Source organism: Arvicanthis niloticus, chromosome X (genome assembly GCF_011762505.2).
Source record: "Arvicanthis niloticus isolate mArvNil1 chromosome X, mArvNil1.pat.X, whole genome shotgun sequence".
Lineage (NCBI taxonomy): Eukaryota > Metazoa > Chordata > Mammalia > Rodentia > Muridae > Arvicanthis > Arvicanthis niloticus.
In genome coordinates, this window is record NC_047679.1 from 27,295,444 (window position 1) to 27,314,184 (window position 18,741).

General features: G+C 36.8%; 1 protein-coding gene across 1 annotated transcript in view; it reads right to left on the bottom strand.

The window, feature by feature from the left end:
* Positions 1 to 18,741, bottom strand: part of LOC117694304 (sex comb on midleg-like protein 2) — a 93,456-nt gene that overhangs the window by 51,228 nt on the left and 23,487 nt on the right. Inside the window, 3 exon segments of the mRNA XM_076918580.1 lie at positions 4,673 to 4,756; positions 11,583 to 11,826; positions 18,155 to 18,243. Coding sequence (XP_076774695.1) covers positions 4,673 to 4,756; positions 11,583 to 11,826; positions 18,155 to 18,243 — 417 coding nt within the window.

Here is an 18,741-nt window from a genome sequence, read left to right on the forward strand (position 1 = left end):
ATGATCTGGTCATGTTTTATACACTCACCGAGAAGTTTATCAATAATTCCTTGTATTTCAATCCATTTGGGTTTCTTCTGTCTTTGCTCTACACCTAATCCAACTTTTAAAAGTGTTTACCTCCACCAATACTTCAAAATGAAGTACTCCTTCCTACATCACCCCTGAGCAGTGACTCAAGTTACTCCCGCTAAGTCACATTCTCATCTACTTCTCTACTCAGAAACAACAGAATCCAGCTTAGCAAGAAAAAAAAATTTTTGGAAAGGAGCTAGACAGTAAACATTCTGAAGACTACATATGATCCTATGTCTGTACATTCTTTCTGTGTTTTAAAAATAAAGCAAACCAAAACTAACCAAAGAATATAAAAACAATCTCATCAGACAGTGACAAGGGCTGGATATGGCCCTCTGTATTATCCTCTCTAACCTCTATGAAAGAATCCTAGTTTCAACTGATTTCTAAGTATAGTCACATGTGACAATGCTTTCTTCTGTTTAAGTTCCCACCTCTATGTCTCTCTGTTCCAGTCAGTGAATGTTCCAACCTCTACTTTATACTAAGCTTAAAGGCTGTCTTTGGAAGTGAGCTTACATGTTCCATTACACCATCTTAAATTTATCTTTGGGCCTGAAAAAATGGTTCAGCATTTCAAAGTACTTTCAGTAGCCCTCCCATTGAACTTGAGTTCAGTTTCTAACACTCATATCAAGTGACTCCCAACTGCTTGAAACTGCATTTGCTGATTGCCTTCTGTCTCTGTAAATGCACGAATGTGCAAAAACACACATGCAGAAGCACATGTACAGATAAATTGTAAAAGATATTTTTTACACTCCTAATTCCTACATAACTATATCCAAGATGCTAGAATGGTAAAAATTTGACAAAGAATTCAAAAGACTACTTTTATGGATTATTAATAACCTCAAAGTGGATGTAAATAAGCAGGTAAGTAAATTAAGTCAGTTCAGTTCAAGGATAGAATGAGAGTCTCAGCAACTATGATACAAAATTTATCAGGCAGAAGTTCTGCAAAAAATATCCAGGCAAAGAAAAACTGAATAAATCAAAAACTGAAATCAGTGGAGCACTGTTCCAAGAAAGAGAGAAAAGGAGGGAATGGCTTAGAGATGAGAGTGGCAGGCCAGATGGGGGACAGTGAGAATTACAACTCATCTCCTTCAATGGGAATCAATCACCAGTTACAAAGCATGTATTTGTGTAATGATAAACTTATATAACAAACCAAACTTCCACAGGCACATTTTTAAGTGCTGTAGGAGTATGACTAATGGAGAGTATACACACACACACACACACACACACACAGAGAGAGAGAGAGAGAGAGAGAGAGAGAGAGAGAGAGAGAGAGAGACAGAGAGACAGAGAGACAGAGAGACAGAGAGACAGAGAGACAGAGAGACAGAGAGAGACAGAGAGAGAGAGAGAGAGAGAGAGAGAGAGAGAGAGAGAGAGAGAGGGTGACAGAGAAATTGAGATTTAAGGAGTTGGAGGAAGGGAGAGAAGTATAGGAAAGCAAATGACAAATCCAGGTAGAAAATTGTAATGCTTATTTTAAAAATCTCCTGTCTAAAGATTGTGTAAATATTGCTCACCATTTATTCCCTTATTTGTCAGTAAGAGCTGATCAGTCAATAACTGAGCAGGGGAAAGAATAAGGCTGGACTTCAGATTCCAGGAAGGGACTGGGGGGGGGAGAATAGAGAATTCACCACATGGAGAGGCTTCCAGAGATACCATGAAACAATACCTGGAGCACAGAGAGCCAGATGCATACTAAAATGCAAACATCTTGGGGATTTGGGCTGAGAGGTAGTCAGATTAGAGGATTAAAATAGATTAATAACTGCTCAGCTACTGTGCCACAAAAGTTTGATTAAATAAATCTTATAGTCTATATCTCATTCACTCGTGAGCTAGCCAGGATAAACAAGAAACTGCTACTCATAAACGTGACTTAACAAAGAAGTTTTAATTTTCTGAAAGTATCACATACGTATGTCATGCTACATGGAAAACCCAGCTGGTACTCAACTTGAAGCTTCACATCACACTTATTGGCTAAGGTTCACAGTATGAAAATGTACTACAGACACTACCAGAAGAAAAAAATCCTCAGTCTCATACAACTATGAACCCTCTGAGCTATCATAACCATCTACTTCCAAGGAATGCTAACTGGCACAATAGTGACAGGACTGTTATGGAATGAACCAGTTTTTTTGTTGGATTTAAGACTTACCCATGAAATGGAATCTATAACTGACATTGTCAATGAGAACAATACCTATGACAAGATAGGAATTCCGCTCTGGAGAAAAATGTAGCATTGCTATACTGGTAAATACAATAAAATGACTCCGAATGACATATGCATTGATCTTTGCATCCCTCAAGCTTTATCAGAGAAACTTCATTCAGTGGATGGTAACAAACATAGAGACCTACAAGTGGACTGCATGAAGAAAGTGAGAGAACCTGGATTACTCAACAAAACATGGCATGCCTGTATCACACCCCTAATGTCAAGGCTCAGGAATCTATGTGAAAGTGCATAAAAAGTTAGAAGGATTGGAGATGGTAGAATTATTCAAAGAGACAGGGTTTTCCAGACCTACCAGAAGAGATACAAAAATGAACTCACAGAGATTGTAACAACTGTAAAATTGCAGGTCAAAACTGACAAAATCTTAGAATGAAATGGGAAATAGAAACAAATTCTCAGCCCTAGCTAAGTACAGCTTTATGAGAGACAAGATTTGTCCAGTGGAATAACACTGAGTATCACACCAAGACAGACCTGTTCAAGAGTAGTCTGAAAATACATATAAGACTCCTATTTGTATGTGCTTCTCTTTCTCTCCTTTTGTTTTAAGACATGGCTTCTTTGTATAACAGCACTGGCTGTCCTGCAATTTGTTTTGTAGATGAGGCTAGCTTCAAACTCACAGAGATTCACCTGCCTCTGCCTTCTGAGTGCTAGGATTAAGGGCATACACCACCAGGGAAGGCTTTTTCTCCTTGTTAATAGCAGGAAAAACAGGAATTCAGGTGAACAGTGAGCTATGGAAAGATCCTGGAGGAATTGGGAGCAGAGAATATATGATCAAAATAAAGTGTAACAAATTCTCAAAGAACCAGGACATCCTGAGTTTTGCAGGAAAATGAATGGAACTAGAAAATAGGATCCTGAGTGAGGTAACTCAGACCCAAAAGGACATGCATGGTATGTACACACTAATAAAGTGGATATTAGCCAAAAAAATACAGAATACCCAAGATACAGTCCACAGAAATCAAAAGGTTAACAAGCTGAAGGGCCCACGTGAGAACATTTTAATCCCACCTGAAAGGGAGAAGAAAGCAATCACAGGAGAGGGAAGGAAACAAGGAACCTGAGTGGGAAAGTGGACAGGGCAGAGAAGAGGGGGAACATTATTAGGGATTGGGTGGGGAAAAGGCCTGAAGCCCTGGGAGCCAGCAGAAAGAATAGAAAAACGCAACCTTGAGAGGTAGGAGGTTAGGAGAACCCTCCAGAATGTACCAGAGACCTGGGAGGTGAGAGACTCTCAGGACTCAAAGGGAGAGACGTTAGATGAAATGCCCTACAGTGGGGTAGAGGAAACTTGTAGAGCCCACCTCCAGAAGAAAGACAGGGCATCAAGTGAGGGATGCGGTTGGTATCCCAGTCAAAAACTTGGACCCGGAATTGTTCCTGTCTGAAAGAACTGCAGGAACAAAAAAGAAGATCCTGAAGAAAACAAGGTCCCAGTGACAGGCCAAACGCAGAATCCAGCTCAAGGGGAGGCCCCAAGGCGTGACACTTTTACTGAGGCTAAGGAGTACACACAAAAAGGGACCTATCATGACTGTCCTCCAAAAAGCCCAACAAGCAGCTGAATATTTGCAGCAAAGCAGATATTTGTACCCAACCAATGGACAGAAGCTGCTGACACCTGTGGTTGAATGAGAGGAAATCTAGAAGAAACTGAGAAGGAGAGAGACCCTGTAAGGAGGACTAGCAGAATCTATCAACCTGGACCCCAAGATAGCGCATCCACTGAGCCACCAGCCAGTCAGCATACATCTGCTGATAGGAGGCCCCCAATACCTATACAGCAGAGGACTGTCGGGTCTGGGTTCAGTAAGAGAAGATGCACCTAACCCTCAAGGGACTGGAGGCCCCAGAGAGTGGAGAGGTCTGGTGGGGTCGGGGGTGAGGGATGGGAGAGTAAGGACATCCTTGTGGAGACAAGGGGGGAGGAGACATGGGATGTGGAAACCTCAGAGGGAGGACTGGGAGGAGGATAAAATCTGGAGTGTAAAAAAAATAAAGATTAAACAAAATTTTAAAAATCAAATATAAAAGGAAAAAGAAAGAAAGCATTCAAAAAGGAAAACAAATATTTTAAACAAAGGTGCTACTTAAATTTAAGTTTTAGGTATATCAAAACTCATATAATCAGGAAATAGTCTAATTCTCTCAAAGTAGTAACAAGCATCATTTACTCATCACAGTGAAAATCTCTAGCAATTTAACATTGGTCTACCTTTTGTATTTGATTTCTTAAAACAGAAAGGTCTTTCTTTTTGAAAGCACTACACTATTCTTCAATGGACAGAAATCATATTGAGAGACAATCACCTGGGGCTGCTTCTGTATTTCCCAAAAGAGCGTTTCTTAATCTCCATTGTCTGGTCGTTGGTTTTTTCCTTGGTCTTTTTGGAACTTTTTGGAGAAACAAAATGGAAAATAAAAATTATGGGCACTTAAAAGTTAGAACAAATTACATTCCTATATTAATGCCTAATATTAAAGAATATTATGATTATTGATACTCTAATATAGTGCTGTCATAAATAGACTACAGTCATTCTCATGTGATACATATGTTTCCAATTAATTTACACTACACTATTAATATTTTATGTGAAGATAACGTGCCAGATTAATTGTGTATCTATTAACAGTTTAAAAAGATATTCCAGTAAACATGCCTTAACAATTTCTTTAATAGAAAAATTTCATTTTACATAGTATACATTACCAATTCTTAATAAAATATTTTTATTGCTGAGATCATATACACTTTTGATATAAAGATAGAAATTTGTAGATAAGAGTGGCTATATTAAAAATTAGATATCAAATAATCTAATGATGTTTCTGAAGGTCTTAGAAAAATAAAAACAAGCCAAACTAAAAATCTGCAGAAGGGAAAGTGATCAGCCCTAAAATTATTGAAGCAGAAAGCAAAAAACAATCAATATTTACTTCTTTGAAATAGAAAAACTGATAAACCTTTAGTTACACCAACCAAAACAAATAATAGACAAATCAGTAAAATTAGAGATGAATATGGTAATATTGCAATATAAAGCACCGAAGTCTAAAGGATCTGAAAATACAGAATCAAATAATGAGGGTAAGTACTTTTTATATTCATGTAAGAAAGTTTACAAGTAAACCTCAAAGGACTACAATTTAATGTAGTGGTGAAAACAAGCATCAATTTGTTCTTAGTAAGCCAATGTTTAGTGATTTAATTTTCCTCCCTGGATTTTACTGATATAAAGATTTATCTTGTCTTCAAAGTAAATATTTTGGATAAAAATAACTGAGTTTTCAATATAAAGATTTACCTTGTCTTCAAAGTAAATATTTTAGATAAAAATAACTGAGTTTTCAATTTTATAGGCTTCAACCTTCAAGGAAAAAAATTTAACCTTTATAGACCTTCAAGGGAAAAAAAATTGAACCAAATATTTGGAAAATTTTTTTCTGACAATTTTCTACTAAGTACAATAATAAAAAATAAGAATATCTAAGTAAATAAAAATCGATACAAGTCTATAAACATAAAAACAAAATGCAATACAAGTTCTGTTGTCTCCAGTTGGTCTCCATGAGCATAGGGAATTAATATTCCAAGTATCAATTAAAATATTCTAAAGTTTATATAATAAATTATCAACAAAGAAAATCTTGAATCTAAATAAACAGATATTCCTGATACAAAACATCCAGGAAATCTGGAACACACCGAAAATTCTTACCCTAAGAATTACTGGAATAGAAGAAGGTGAAGAGTCCCAGCACCAAGGACCAGACAATTGTCTGTACATTTTGGCCATCCATTTACACATATACACCCCAATTCACAGATTCTTACATATAATTCTTTGACTAAGACTTCTGGGTACCAGCTTTCCACTCTGTCTTCTACTTTTCTACAGAGTCCTCAACAAGAAAAAGTTTCTCTCCTAACCTTTTCATTTTCAACTGTTTATTATTTATTTACAAACTATTACACAGAAAAAGAACTAAGCTATGATGGAAAATAGTTTCTAAAATTTAGTCACAATTGTCCAAGTTTTTATTTTAAAACTTGGTGGGCCTTGCATCAACTTCTGAATTCTAGAAGATTTATAATCACTTCTCACTTATCTATCACCTACACTCTACTACTATAATAATAGTAAGAAATCTGGACCTTAGCTCCTCTGTCATTCTTCCTGAATCTCTTTTGATGATCTAAGTAGATGTCCCTCTAAGAACTAACAACATATTTTCTAATACTAAAAATAACTTAAATGCCTAATAAAAGGTGACTTTTATCTAATGATTCATTCAGAAAACCAAGAATTCATCTAAAATACTTTGTTTTGAAGAGTGTCAAATATAGAACTAACATTTGGGAAGCAATAGAATGTTATTTCTAAGAACCTTAAAACATTATGCCTGAATAACTAGACCAAACCATTTGGTAAGACAGGTATCTATAGATTTGATTTAATACTATTTTAAAGCTGGGCTTGTGGATCTAATGTTTTTAAAGGTTACAGAAGGGAAAAACACTTGAATGGTTCTTGAGGTCTATAATCCCAGAACTTTGGAGAGATGGTCAGAACTTCTGTTAAGTTCAAGTTCAGCCCACACACAGTGAGATCTTGACTTTGAGAAACAAAAGAGAATGCCCTTTCCTCCTTGCCATACATTCTATATTACAATAAGATCTAACTTAAATTTTACATGCTTTTCCAATCCTACTATATAGTTATGTCTCATAAATATCAGCCTAGAAAAAAGCAAAATAAATTCAGTAAGTAAGGAATCACAATCATAATTAAGAGGGATTTAGAGTCATAATTTGTGTATGTGTTTTCTGTTTACAGACCACTGTGGCTTTATAAAATACTGCATCAGCTTATTGGAAAATACTTTCCTTGATGGTTATTTTATTTCAAAACTACTCCAACTAATATATGTTTGGCTGTATTTTTAAAAGTACAATCTCTAGACCTTTGATATTTTTAGAAGAATTTACAAACAAAAGAAGCCATTTTATGTCAATTTGAAATACACCTAACAATATAAGGTGTTAAAAATCACTTGAGTTTGAAATCATAGTATCTTTTATTCTAACTGAATAATTTCTAAAATTGACTTCTATCATGCTAATGAAACTAAAGCAAACACATATTTTGATGTAATAATCAGCAAAATGCTATTCTGATTTCCATAGTACAAGAATTTAGTAAGTCTCATTTAATGACAGTGAAAATTCATTTATAGTCATATACCTACAGCAGAAAATTCATAAAATTTTCAACTAAATGTTTTTAATGATCACATTGGTGCTTGCTTTTAAAAATACAAAGACTTTTATGGCTGAAATAACCAAAGACTGATTTTTTCCCTATATCTTTTAAAAACAACTTTTCAAAGTGACTATTCAAATAATAGTGATAAAAGTTCCAATAAGTAGTATTTAAGGCAGGACTGTCTGGGGTAACTGTAATATTTGGGTTATCTTGCATAAAAACTAACACAGCAGACAATAGATTTATTTCAGCAGACATTAGTTATAATATAAACGTAATTCCTACCTTTAAGAATACTCCAGAAAAACAAGCTGTTGCTGTATTTACCATTAAGGTGACTTAGGTTCCACTTCATAGCCTTACTCCTTACCAGGACTGAAACTGAGTTTCTGGAGAAAAAGACTCAACAACAAAGCCCAAGTTGCCTGAGCAAGCCTGAATTTCTAGCAAATGGGGATGGAGCTATTTGCCTTGTTGATTTAAGGAAGGGGAGTGAAAGGAATGGAAAAGAGAGCTGGTAATATAATTTATATATTGTCTGTGAGCTGCTGAGAAAGGGATCATCAGTCACCTGCTTCGAACTCCCTTCATTTTTGCATTCAGAGAAGGATCAAAGGTAACCCTGGGTCAGAGAATTTGGAAGGAAATGAAAAGATATACAAATATACTAATCCATTGTGTCTACACAATGAAAGAAAGTTATCCCTGCTTAACCACATGTTCCTTTAACCAAGACAATTTTAATAGCCTTTATGAGAACTCCAATATATCAGAACACAGAACAAAGTAAGATTTAAAAGTATAGGGCATGCATGTAATTACTTCAATATTTAGCTGGAATATTTAAATCAGAGAAGTCTTTTATTTATTGCAATCTATTTCTTTACATGATAGCTCTCTTCTTCACACAATCAGAATACTTGATCCATGTTATTCATATGAAACAAAAAATATCATGCTTCAAATTTCATACATTTTCAGTTAACCATTTAGATTGACAGTATCTCTAGCAAGATATACCTAACAAAAAGAATGTTTAATGTACTAAGTATATAAACCTATTCTGAATTACATCTCACATTAAGAGCAAAAAAACTAAATGATAATTTGGATGTTCAGAAGATGTCCAACAAGACTGACACTCTTTAAACTTTGTTTAAACATTATTCTTTGAGAATTTGAAACTTGCATAATCTATATTATGATCAAATCTGTCTTGAACTTTTTACTGCCTTCATTATATGCACATCAGCCATTCTCTGATCTGCCTAGAAAAAAAATCTACTTACTGCCAGTTTTAAACACATAGAGTCCTACAATAATGAAGTTGGTAAAGGCATGCTTTAAAAGGTATACAATCTTGAGCATGGTCTGGAATTAGACCACCAACACTTATATAGATGTGCAGCTCAGGATCCATGCAAGTCCCCAAACAACTGGGTCTGGGGCTGTCCCTGACTCTTGCTGCCTGTGAACCCTGTTCCCATAACTCAGCTGCCTTGTCTGGCCTCAGTGGGAGAGGATGTACCTAGTCCTGTAGTGACTTAAAGTGCTAGGGTGAGGTGATACCCAAGGGTGGTCTTGTCCTTCTCAGAGGAGAAGGGAAAGAGGGGATAGGAGAACAGCTTGGGGGGGGCATGCACTGGGACTGATACTGGGATGTAAAATGAATGAATGAATAAATGAAGTATACAAATTTAATTTTGACATTTAAGGAGGTAAAGCATAAGTTGTAGAACATAGACACTCCTTTGAACAAAAAAATAGCAGCCATAATTTCTAACTTTTTGCTGAGGGGGATAATGAAAAAGGAGCAGAGAATAAAGCTGTTTCTTATTTGGAAATTAAAAATGAGAAATACTTCCTGAGAGACAAACTTTGAACACTTAAGGAGAAAAATGCTAAATGCTACTTTTCCAAAATAAGAAAAGACTACATAGAAGAATGAGCTATACATTTTTAGAAGATCAAATTTAGATAACAATTCTCTTAGGATTTTTAATTAAGAAAAAACAATTTATGCATTCTTACATCAAAGCACATAAGTTATTTAATGAAATAGCAATTAACTGAAAGACAATTATGTTTTTCATTTTCATTATTCTTTTACTTTACCCTGAGGAACAGTGCATATGAAAAAGCAATGCACAGCTCCACCCTGCTGAGTCTAGGTTTGCTCCATTCTCCACTTTTCCTTTTGGGTAGAAGGAATTACTCCAAACCCTAGAGAGCCTGTAATCTTAGGCTCAAATCATGTGGAAGTTTGCTTCCTGCTCTCTGAGATGGTCTACAATGTTACAATTAATTAAAGAATCATATTGGAAGACAACAACTTCACACAACTGAAGGCTATTATTACAATCAATAATATATTAGTATATAGTAAAATAAAGAAATTGTTGCTTTAGGAATTATTTAAGTTCAAATTTCATTTACATAGTTTATGTTTAAAGTACTTAAGGACTGTAAAAGCAAAGTACAAAGGTTCACAATAGAACTATTTGCTAAAATATTCTCATAATTTTACGAAAAATACTGATGAAAAAAATCTTTACTTTTTTTATTTTGTGTGTAGATTTTGCCTGCATGTATGCATGTGTATAATGTGTATGCCATGCATAGTGCCCTCAGCAGACAGAAGAGGTTGTTAGATTCCTAGGAAAGGAGTTTCAGGTGGTTGTGAGCTGATATGTAGGTGCTGGGAAAAAAAATCCAGGTCCTCTGGAAGGAACTGGTATGTATTACTCTAGTGTAATGGGATGTGCTAAATCACAAAAGCATTCAATTACAAGAATAACATAGCTAATAGCACTTTTCTATTCCCAACTTCCTCTGTATACCTTACCTACTTAATTTAATCCTTTTCTTCAATGATGGAAGTAACATGTAGTGGGGTAAAGTTTAATTATGTTTAAATTTGACTCCAGCAGTAAGCTTGTATTAAACTCAAGGCCAGTTAATCTTAGCAATGATTACTTAGAGACAATTTCTCTGAAAGAATAGTACCTACATAATCATAGTATTAAATTTAGAAAAACTATTATAAATGCTGAATATTATAATAACTGAACAGAAATCTATGAAAGCCTCTATGGAGTCAATATTTTTATTTATTTCATAGATCTTACTTGAGAACATCAAAGTATCAGTTTGCCTTTAAAATGTAAACAGAACCATGTAAAATATATTTTAATCCTTATTATGTTCAACCTTGCATTCTAAGCACTTACTGCTATACTGAGCTATATCCCCAGAACTTATTTCAACTCAATAATAATTACAAAGGTAATTTTTAAAATAACTATCTCATATACCCACTCAATGTTTTTAATAACACAGCTCCAGCATTCTAAATATGACTTTCTGGCTTTCCCCATATTCTTAGTGTGAACTGGGACATAATATTCATGGTAAACAGGAAGACCAATAGTCCCAACTAACCCTGGACCCCCAAGATCTCTCAGACACTGAGCCACCAACCAGGCAGCATACACCAGCTGATACACAGCAGAGAACTGCCTGATCTAGGCCTCAGTGAGAGAAGACACATCTGACCCTCAAGAGACTTGAGGACCCCAGGAACGGGGAAGCCTGGTGAGGACAGGGTGGGGTGGGGTGGGGTGGAGGGTGTGGGGACATCCTCTTGAATACTGGGGTGAGGATGAATGGGATGAGGAACTGTTGCATGGTAGACCAGGAGCAGGATAAAGACTAGACTGTAAAAAAAAGAAGATTAAAGGTAAGATTTTTAAAAGAGATTCCTGGGGAAGTCTCTAAAATTCTAATTATCCTAATTTGAATCTTCCTTTTTCTCTACTACCTACACTAAAGAATTGTATTACCAGTCTGTCATTCCAATTTGACATCAAGTTCTAATACCATCACTATTAAACACAATATCATTAAATCAGATCTAAAATAACAGAACATGTAATTGAGTATTAGCGTACCAATTTTTCCTGGTGGCTGCAATACATCTCCTGTGAGGCGACACCATCCAACTGGAAAGATATCTCGGGAGTCATAGCTGCACCAATAATCAAATTTTCCACTCCATCCATCAAAATTAATATGAATTTCATCTCCATAGACAGCTCCAATTGTGGCAGGACAGATCATAAATGGATTTTTTCTATCGATAGCTTCAATCTTCATCCCAACTACAAAATTATTTTGGGGTGGACGTGGTGGTTCCTAAAAATACATACAAGTGATCAACAAGACATTTGTTTTTCCACACAGGGCTTTTCTGTATAGCCCTGGCCATCGTGGAACTCACTCTGAACACACGACTGGCCTCAAAATCAGAGATCCACCTTCCTCTCCCTCTACAGTGCTCAGATTAATGGACTGGCAAAGAACTGTTTATTTATTTATTCGGCCATTTTTAGGCCAGTCGTCATGGCACACACCTTTAATTCAATTTTAAATGAATGCCTTGAGTTTGAGGCTAGCCTGGTCTACAGAGTGAGTGCAAAGACTTATTTTTAAAACATAACCAAGATTGACAACTCTCAGCCAAGTTAACCAAAAGATAGAAGGTACAGAGGATTCATTAGGGAATATTTTGAAAACATATATCCCAATAAATTTGAAAGCATGTATGAAAGAGTAAGTTTCTAGATGTTTATCAACCAAAATTGGACCAAAAAGACATCTTAAGACAGCAATACACATATAATTTGCAATGAGACGAAAGTAGTAATGGCATCCCTAGCACTTTAAGAAAAGCAAAAGCCTAGATGAATTCACTGCTGAAATACACTGGTATTTGAAGACCTAATACTAATGCTTCTCATATTTCATAAAATAGAAAGGGATCAAGCACAGCCAAGCTCATTCTACAAAGCCAGTATTACCCTGATATAAAAGCCACATAAAGGTGAACAAAAAGATATTTCCTCAATTAACAGAGATGCAGAAATTTTCAACAAAATACTTCAAACCCAGATTAAGAAATACATTAAGAAATACAAGAAATACATAGCATGATTGAGTTGGATTTGTATCAGCATTATAAGAAAGGTCAACATAGAACACTTTATAAATGTAAGAGTAACAAATAAAATCATGGACAAAGTTCACATTATCAACTCAACAGAAACAGAAAGGGCCTTTAATAATGTTTAATATCTCTTCATAAATAAGGTTTTAAACAAACTACAAAGAGAAGAAGCACAAACATAATAAGCCATACTCAACACTACAGTTACTGTTTTGAGGAGAGCAATGAACACAGTCCTTCTAAAATCACGAATGAGATATACAAGTACTCTCTTTACTCTCTACTGCAGTGACTGATGCTTAGCCAGAGCAGTGAGAAAAAAAGAGAGAAATACAAATAGGAAGGGAAACAGTCAAATAATCCTTATTTCAAGTAAGATATTAGTAAAAGATCCTAAGCACTCCTCCATAAAACTCTTAGATCTGATACACACTACCAGAGAAATAGTAAAATTCACCATCAATATAGAAAAATAAGTACTTTTAAGGCAAAGCTACAATAATAAGCATGCTGAAAACAATCAGAAAAATACCCATTTAGGACAGCCTAAAAATAGTCAGTCATAAGCATAGTAAATGACTTAAAGACTAACAAAACAAAACAAAAACACAAACAAACACCACACACACACTAAGGTAACTTGTCCTGACTAGTTTTATGTCAACTTGACACAAGCTAGAGTCCTCTGAGAGGAGAAAACTTCAGTTGAGAAAATGCCTCTATAAGATTGCCCTGGCCTTCCTTCCGGTCTGGGAATCAGCCAACAGCAGGGCCCGCCCTAAACAGGGAGTAACTGGGAACCAAAAGGACCCAGGAAGTCACTCCCGGCCTGGAACACTGGTTCCTTCCGGTCTGGGCAAGAGCACTGAGCAGACCTTGGGTGGCAGCTCTGCCCCCAACATCCAAGAAACCAGAGGAAGCAGGGATCCCAAGCGCTCTAATTTGGACAGTGTCTTAGAAACTAGTTCTCAGATCTGAGGCCTAGATCAGACCTCTGCCAGGTCTGCTGTTGTGTGGACCCCGGATTCCACCTGAGACATACTGGAAGTTCCACTCAATCCAGATCCACAGAGGAACAAATGAACTCAGAGCTTCAGACAACGTTTCCTGAGATATTCTAGAGGAGACACTGCACCCAGAACAGCAGACACCTAGCTGGACTACTACCTTGGAGGCACCATATCCTGAGGCATCCTAGAGGTACCACTATAATCAGTGCAGCTGGAAAAGATCACAGAGACATCTGGACCCCTAGGAGATCAGACACAAGCTAGATAACTAGAAAGACAGGCTTCAGTCAGAGACAGCAAGTACAGGCAGCACTAGAGTTAACCAGATGGCAAAAGGCAAGAGCAAGAATGTAAGCAACAGAAACCAAAGTTACATGGCATCATCAGAACCCAGCTCCCCCATCAGAGCAAGCCCTGAACACCCCATCACACCAGAAAAGCAGGAAGCAGAATTAAAATCACTTCTCATGATGATGATAGAGGGCTTTAAGAAAGACATAAATAACATTCTCAAAGAACTTAAGGAGAGCACTGGTAGACAGATAGAAACCCTTAAAGAGGAAACACAAAAATCCCTTAAGGAATTTCAAGAAAATGCAACCAAACGGGAAAAGGAATTAAACAGAACAATGCAGGATCTAAAAATGGAAGTAGAAACAATAAAGAAATCACAAAGGGACAATACCCTGGAGATAGAAAACCTAAAAAAGCGATCAGGAGTCATAGACACAAGTATCACCAACAGAATACAAGAGATGGAAGAGAGAATCTCATGTGCAGAAGATACCATGGAAAACATTGACACAACTGTCAAAGAAAATGCAAAATACAAAAAGCTACTAACCCAAAATATACAAGAAATCCAAGACACAATGAGAAGGCCAAACCTAAGGATAATAGGTATAGATGAGGGGGAAGACTCCCAACTTAAAGGACCAGTAAATATCCTCAACAAAATTATAGAGGAAAACTTCCCTAACCTAAAGAAAGAGATGTCCATAAATATACAAGAAGCTTACAGAACTCCAAATAGTTTAGACCAGAAAAGAAATACTTCCCGCCATATAATAGTCAAAACATCAAATGTACAAAACAAAGAAAAAAATACTAAAAGCAGTAAGGGAAAAAGGCAAAGTAACATATAAAGGCAGACCTATAAGAATTACACCAGACTTCTCACCAGAGACCATAAAAGCTAGAAGATCCTAGACCGATATCATACAGACGCTAAGAGAACACAAATGCCAGCCCAGTCTACTATACCCAGTAAAACTGTCAATCATTATTGATGGAGAAACCAAAATATTCCATGACAAATCCAAATTTACACAGTATCTCAACACAAATCCAGCACTTCAAAGAATAATTGGTGGAAAACTCCAACACAAGGAGGGAAACTACAACCTAGAAAACGCAAGTAAGTAATCTTTCAAAAACCCAAAAGAAGACAGTTACACAAACATATCTCCACGGATGTTAGCCCAGAAGCTTGGATTATGGAAGACTCAACCCACAGGCCACATGAAGCTCATGAAGAAGGAAGACCAAGAGGAGATGCCTCAGTTCTACTTAGAACGAGAAATAAAAATGCTCAAGGGAGCAAATAGGGAAACAAAACATGGAACAGAAACTGAAGGAGGGGCCATCAGGAGACCTTTCCACCTGGGTATTCACCCTATGTACAGCCACCTAATCTAAACACTATTGTGGATGTCTGGAAGTGCATAATGTGAGGAACATGATATAGCTGTCTCCTTAGAGGTCAGCCAAAGACTAAAACACTCAGAGGACAATGTTCACAATTAACCACTGATATGATCAGGGGTTTCCCAATGGAGAACTTAGTGAGAGGACTGAAGGAGCAGAAAGGGTTATTGACCCCAGGTGGAAAGCAACAATACCAAACAACCAGAGCCCCCCAGGGTCTAAACCACCAGCCTGGGAACACATAGGGAGGGACCCAAGACTCCAGAGGTATATGTAGGGGAGGATGGCCCTGTCAGACATAGGTGGGAGAGGAGTTTCTTGGTCCCATAAAAAAATGAATGAAAAATGAATGAATGAACACACAGTGGGGGGGGATATGAGGGCGGGGAGGAAATAGTGAGGGGGTAGGTGTGGTCACTGCCTTATAGAAGCATGAGGAGGGGGATGGGATAGGTTTCTGGGTGGTGGGAGGAAGTAGGCTAAGGGGATAAAATCTGAAACGTAAATACTACAACCAATTTTAAGAAGCTGGAAAAAAAAAGTCTTCAGAACCAACATCTTTAAAAAAAAATGTCAGCGCCCTGGGGGTGGAAATTTTTTTTTTTCTTGATACTAAAACTTGTTCTGAGAATTGTATATTGCAGAATACACAGCCTTGGTGTAGCTACTCATCAAGCATACTGAGCAGACCTGCCCAAACCTCTGATGTCCTGGAATTCCATCTGGATTCAGTGAAGACACAGCATCAGAGGCTTATCAACATACTCTCCCCCCCACCCCTCTTCTAAAATCTCAACGCCCTTAATCAGCTTGAAGAAGTTAAAGAAGAGTCAGCGCCCCTATTCCCTGAGCTTGGGGACTAATGTGGTTAATAATGGTCTGTCTTTCTAGGGACAAGTAGTGGTTTTGTTGGAACAGGGGGGATTAGCTAGGACTTACTGCATAGCCATAACCTACTGGTAGAAATCTGTATACTTATTATCAAGATGAATTTATAAATTCTTAAATGGAAAAAAAAATAAGATTGCCCTGACTTCTTAATTAGTGGCTGATATGGGGAATTCATTTTATTAAGGGATTGATGTGTGATGGCTCAGCTCATTGTGGGCTATGCTATCTCTGAGGTGTAATGGGGTCTTAAATGTGTTACTAGTTAAAATGAGGACAGAGCATAATTCTAATATAACATTACTGTCCTTAAGCACAGGAAAGTAGGACAAGACACAAATAACACATATACAGGCTACATGAAAGCACAAGAACACAGTACCTACAGGCCAAAGAGAGTCATCAGATGGAAGTCAAGACCACACCTTTATGTCAGACTATTAATCTCTAGAATTGATGTTTAAATAAATCTAGCCATCAACAGTGAAAATTTTAAAACACTAAAGAAAAAATCTGAGGATGATACGAGTAATGGACATGCATTCCTATGTGCACTCTTATGCACATGGAATGGTAGGACTGATATCACAAAAATGGTTATCCTACCAAAAACAATCTACATATTCAATACAATATCTACCAATACTCTGACATGATTGTTTTTACAGAAACTGAAAAAACAATCCTAAAATCGGTATGAAAGTCCAAAGACCCTGGAAGGCTAAAGAATCCTTAACAATTAAAGAACAACAAACCACTGCTGGATGTGTCTCTAGTCCTGATTTCAATTATACAATAGAGCCACAGCAGTAAAACCAGCATGGTACTGGGAGAAAAACAGACACAGTGATCACTGAAAGAGCACTGAGGACCTAGGTTATAATTAAATGTACTTTCCGCTACATGATCTATTTCTGATGATGATGCCATACACTAGAGGTGTATGTATAGCTATTTAAACCAATTGTATTGAGAAATCTGGCTATCTACATGTAGAAGAATGAAATTTGATCATTCTCTTTCATCTTGCACACAAATCAATGCCAAATGAATAAAAAAAAACCCTCAATGTTATAGCCAAAGCTCTGAAACTTCTAGAAGAGTGGAAATACATTTCAGTATATAGGCTGAGGAAAAAGAACTTTCTGAATAGGGCTCCAGTCATCCAGGAATAAAGACAACAATCAACAATTTTGACTTCATGAAGTTAAAAGGCCTCTGTACTACAAAGGAAACTATCAATCAACTGCTCAATGTGTAGCGAATAAATGTTCTCAGAGAGCTCAGCCACAAATGTGATAACCATATCACATACCCCTACTACCACAAGGCTCAGAAACCATTTTAGAAGAGGGAGGTAGAAAGTTTCTAAGAGTCAAAGGTCAGAGAGAACCAGAACAAAACAGTATCTTTCTGGATGTGATGGGGCTGTTACACTAACAAACTCACATCAACTGTAGTTGGTATTCTGAAGCACATGATGTCTCTTCGACCCTAAATTTCTGTTGAAATACAACCAACATGAATGCATTTGAAAACAAAGCTTTAATCTAGTTTGACTTGTGTGGTTTAATGAGTAAGATACCCATGTGCACACATATAGTGGAAGCCATGTAAGAGCACAAGAACCTGGTCAACTATAAACCAAGGTGAGCCTCAAAAGAGACCAGTCTTCAAGGCATCCTCATTCTTATTTTTCCAGTCTCCAAACTCCAAAGTGGAAAAGCTTTTTGATTATGGAAGACATTCCTCTTGGTTACAACAGCCCTAACAAACTCATTCAATAGTTGCCTGTAATTTTAAAAAGACTTATTCCTGTTTGAGAAAAGACAAAACTGGTTAAGCATTCCAACTTAAAACAATAAAATCATGTTTTCTAGAGGACAGAAATGTTTTGTAATGCTTTTCTTACCTTCTTAAAGAACACTGCAGGTGCCAGTTCAGATCCAGTTAGGACACGTAGTAAGAACATGGACCATGAAGAAGAACCCATTCTGCACCCTGTTTTATAAATCATATACCATTAAAAACCTGTGAAACTATGACAATGGAGAATAAATGGGTAACATGCACCAATCCTTTTCAGAGAATGACTTTCTAAGGACTTGAGTAAAAGAGGTAAATCTTCTTGTAGCTAGAGCCACCATTCTAATGTCTGGCACTAATATCAAAGTGGAACCAGAAACTTTCATTTTAGAGAAACCATTGGCGACAAGGGTTTGGCAACAAGCATTCTTATATTTGGGGCAGGCCATAATAATACAGGTAATCCACACTATAGCTCAGGAGACCTTTCGTTCTATTTCTAACAACATGCAAGCATGGACAAGGTTGCAAAAGGCTTCAAGCCCCCTTTTTCTCAGAGTCTCTCACTTCTGGCCTTCCAGAAAGACCATGTCTTTTGAGCTTTACAAATTTACATATATAAAATGCATCTTATTCTAAGTTTTAAAAGGAGAACAACTATGAACACATTCTAGTTAACACTATCCATGCTTA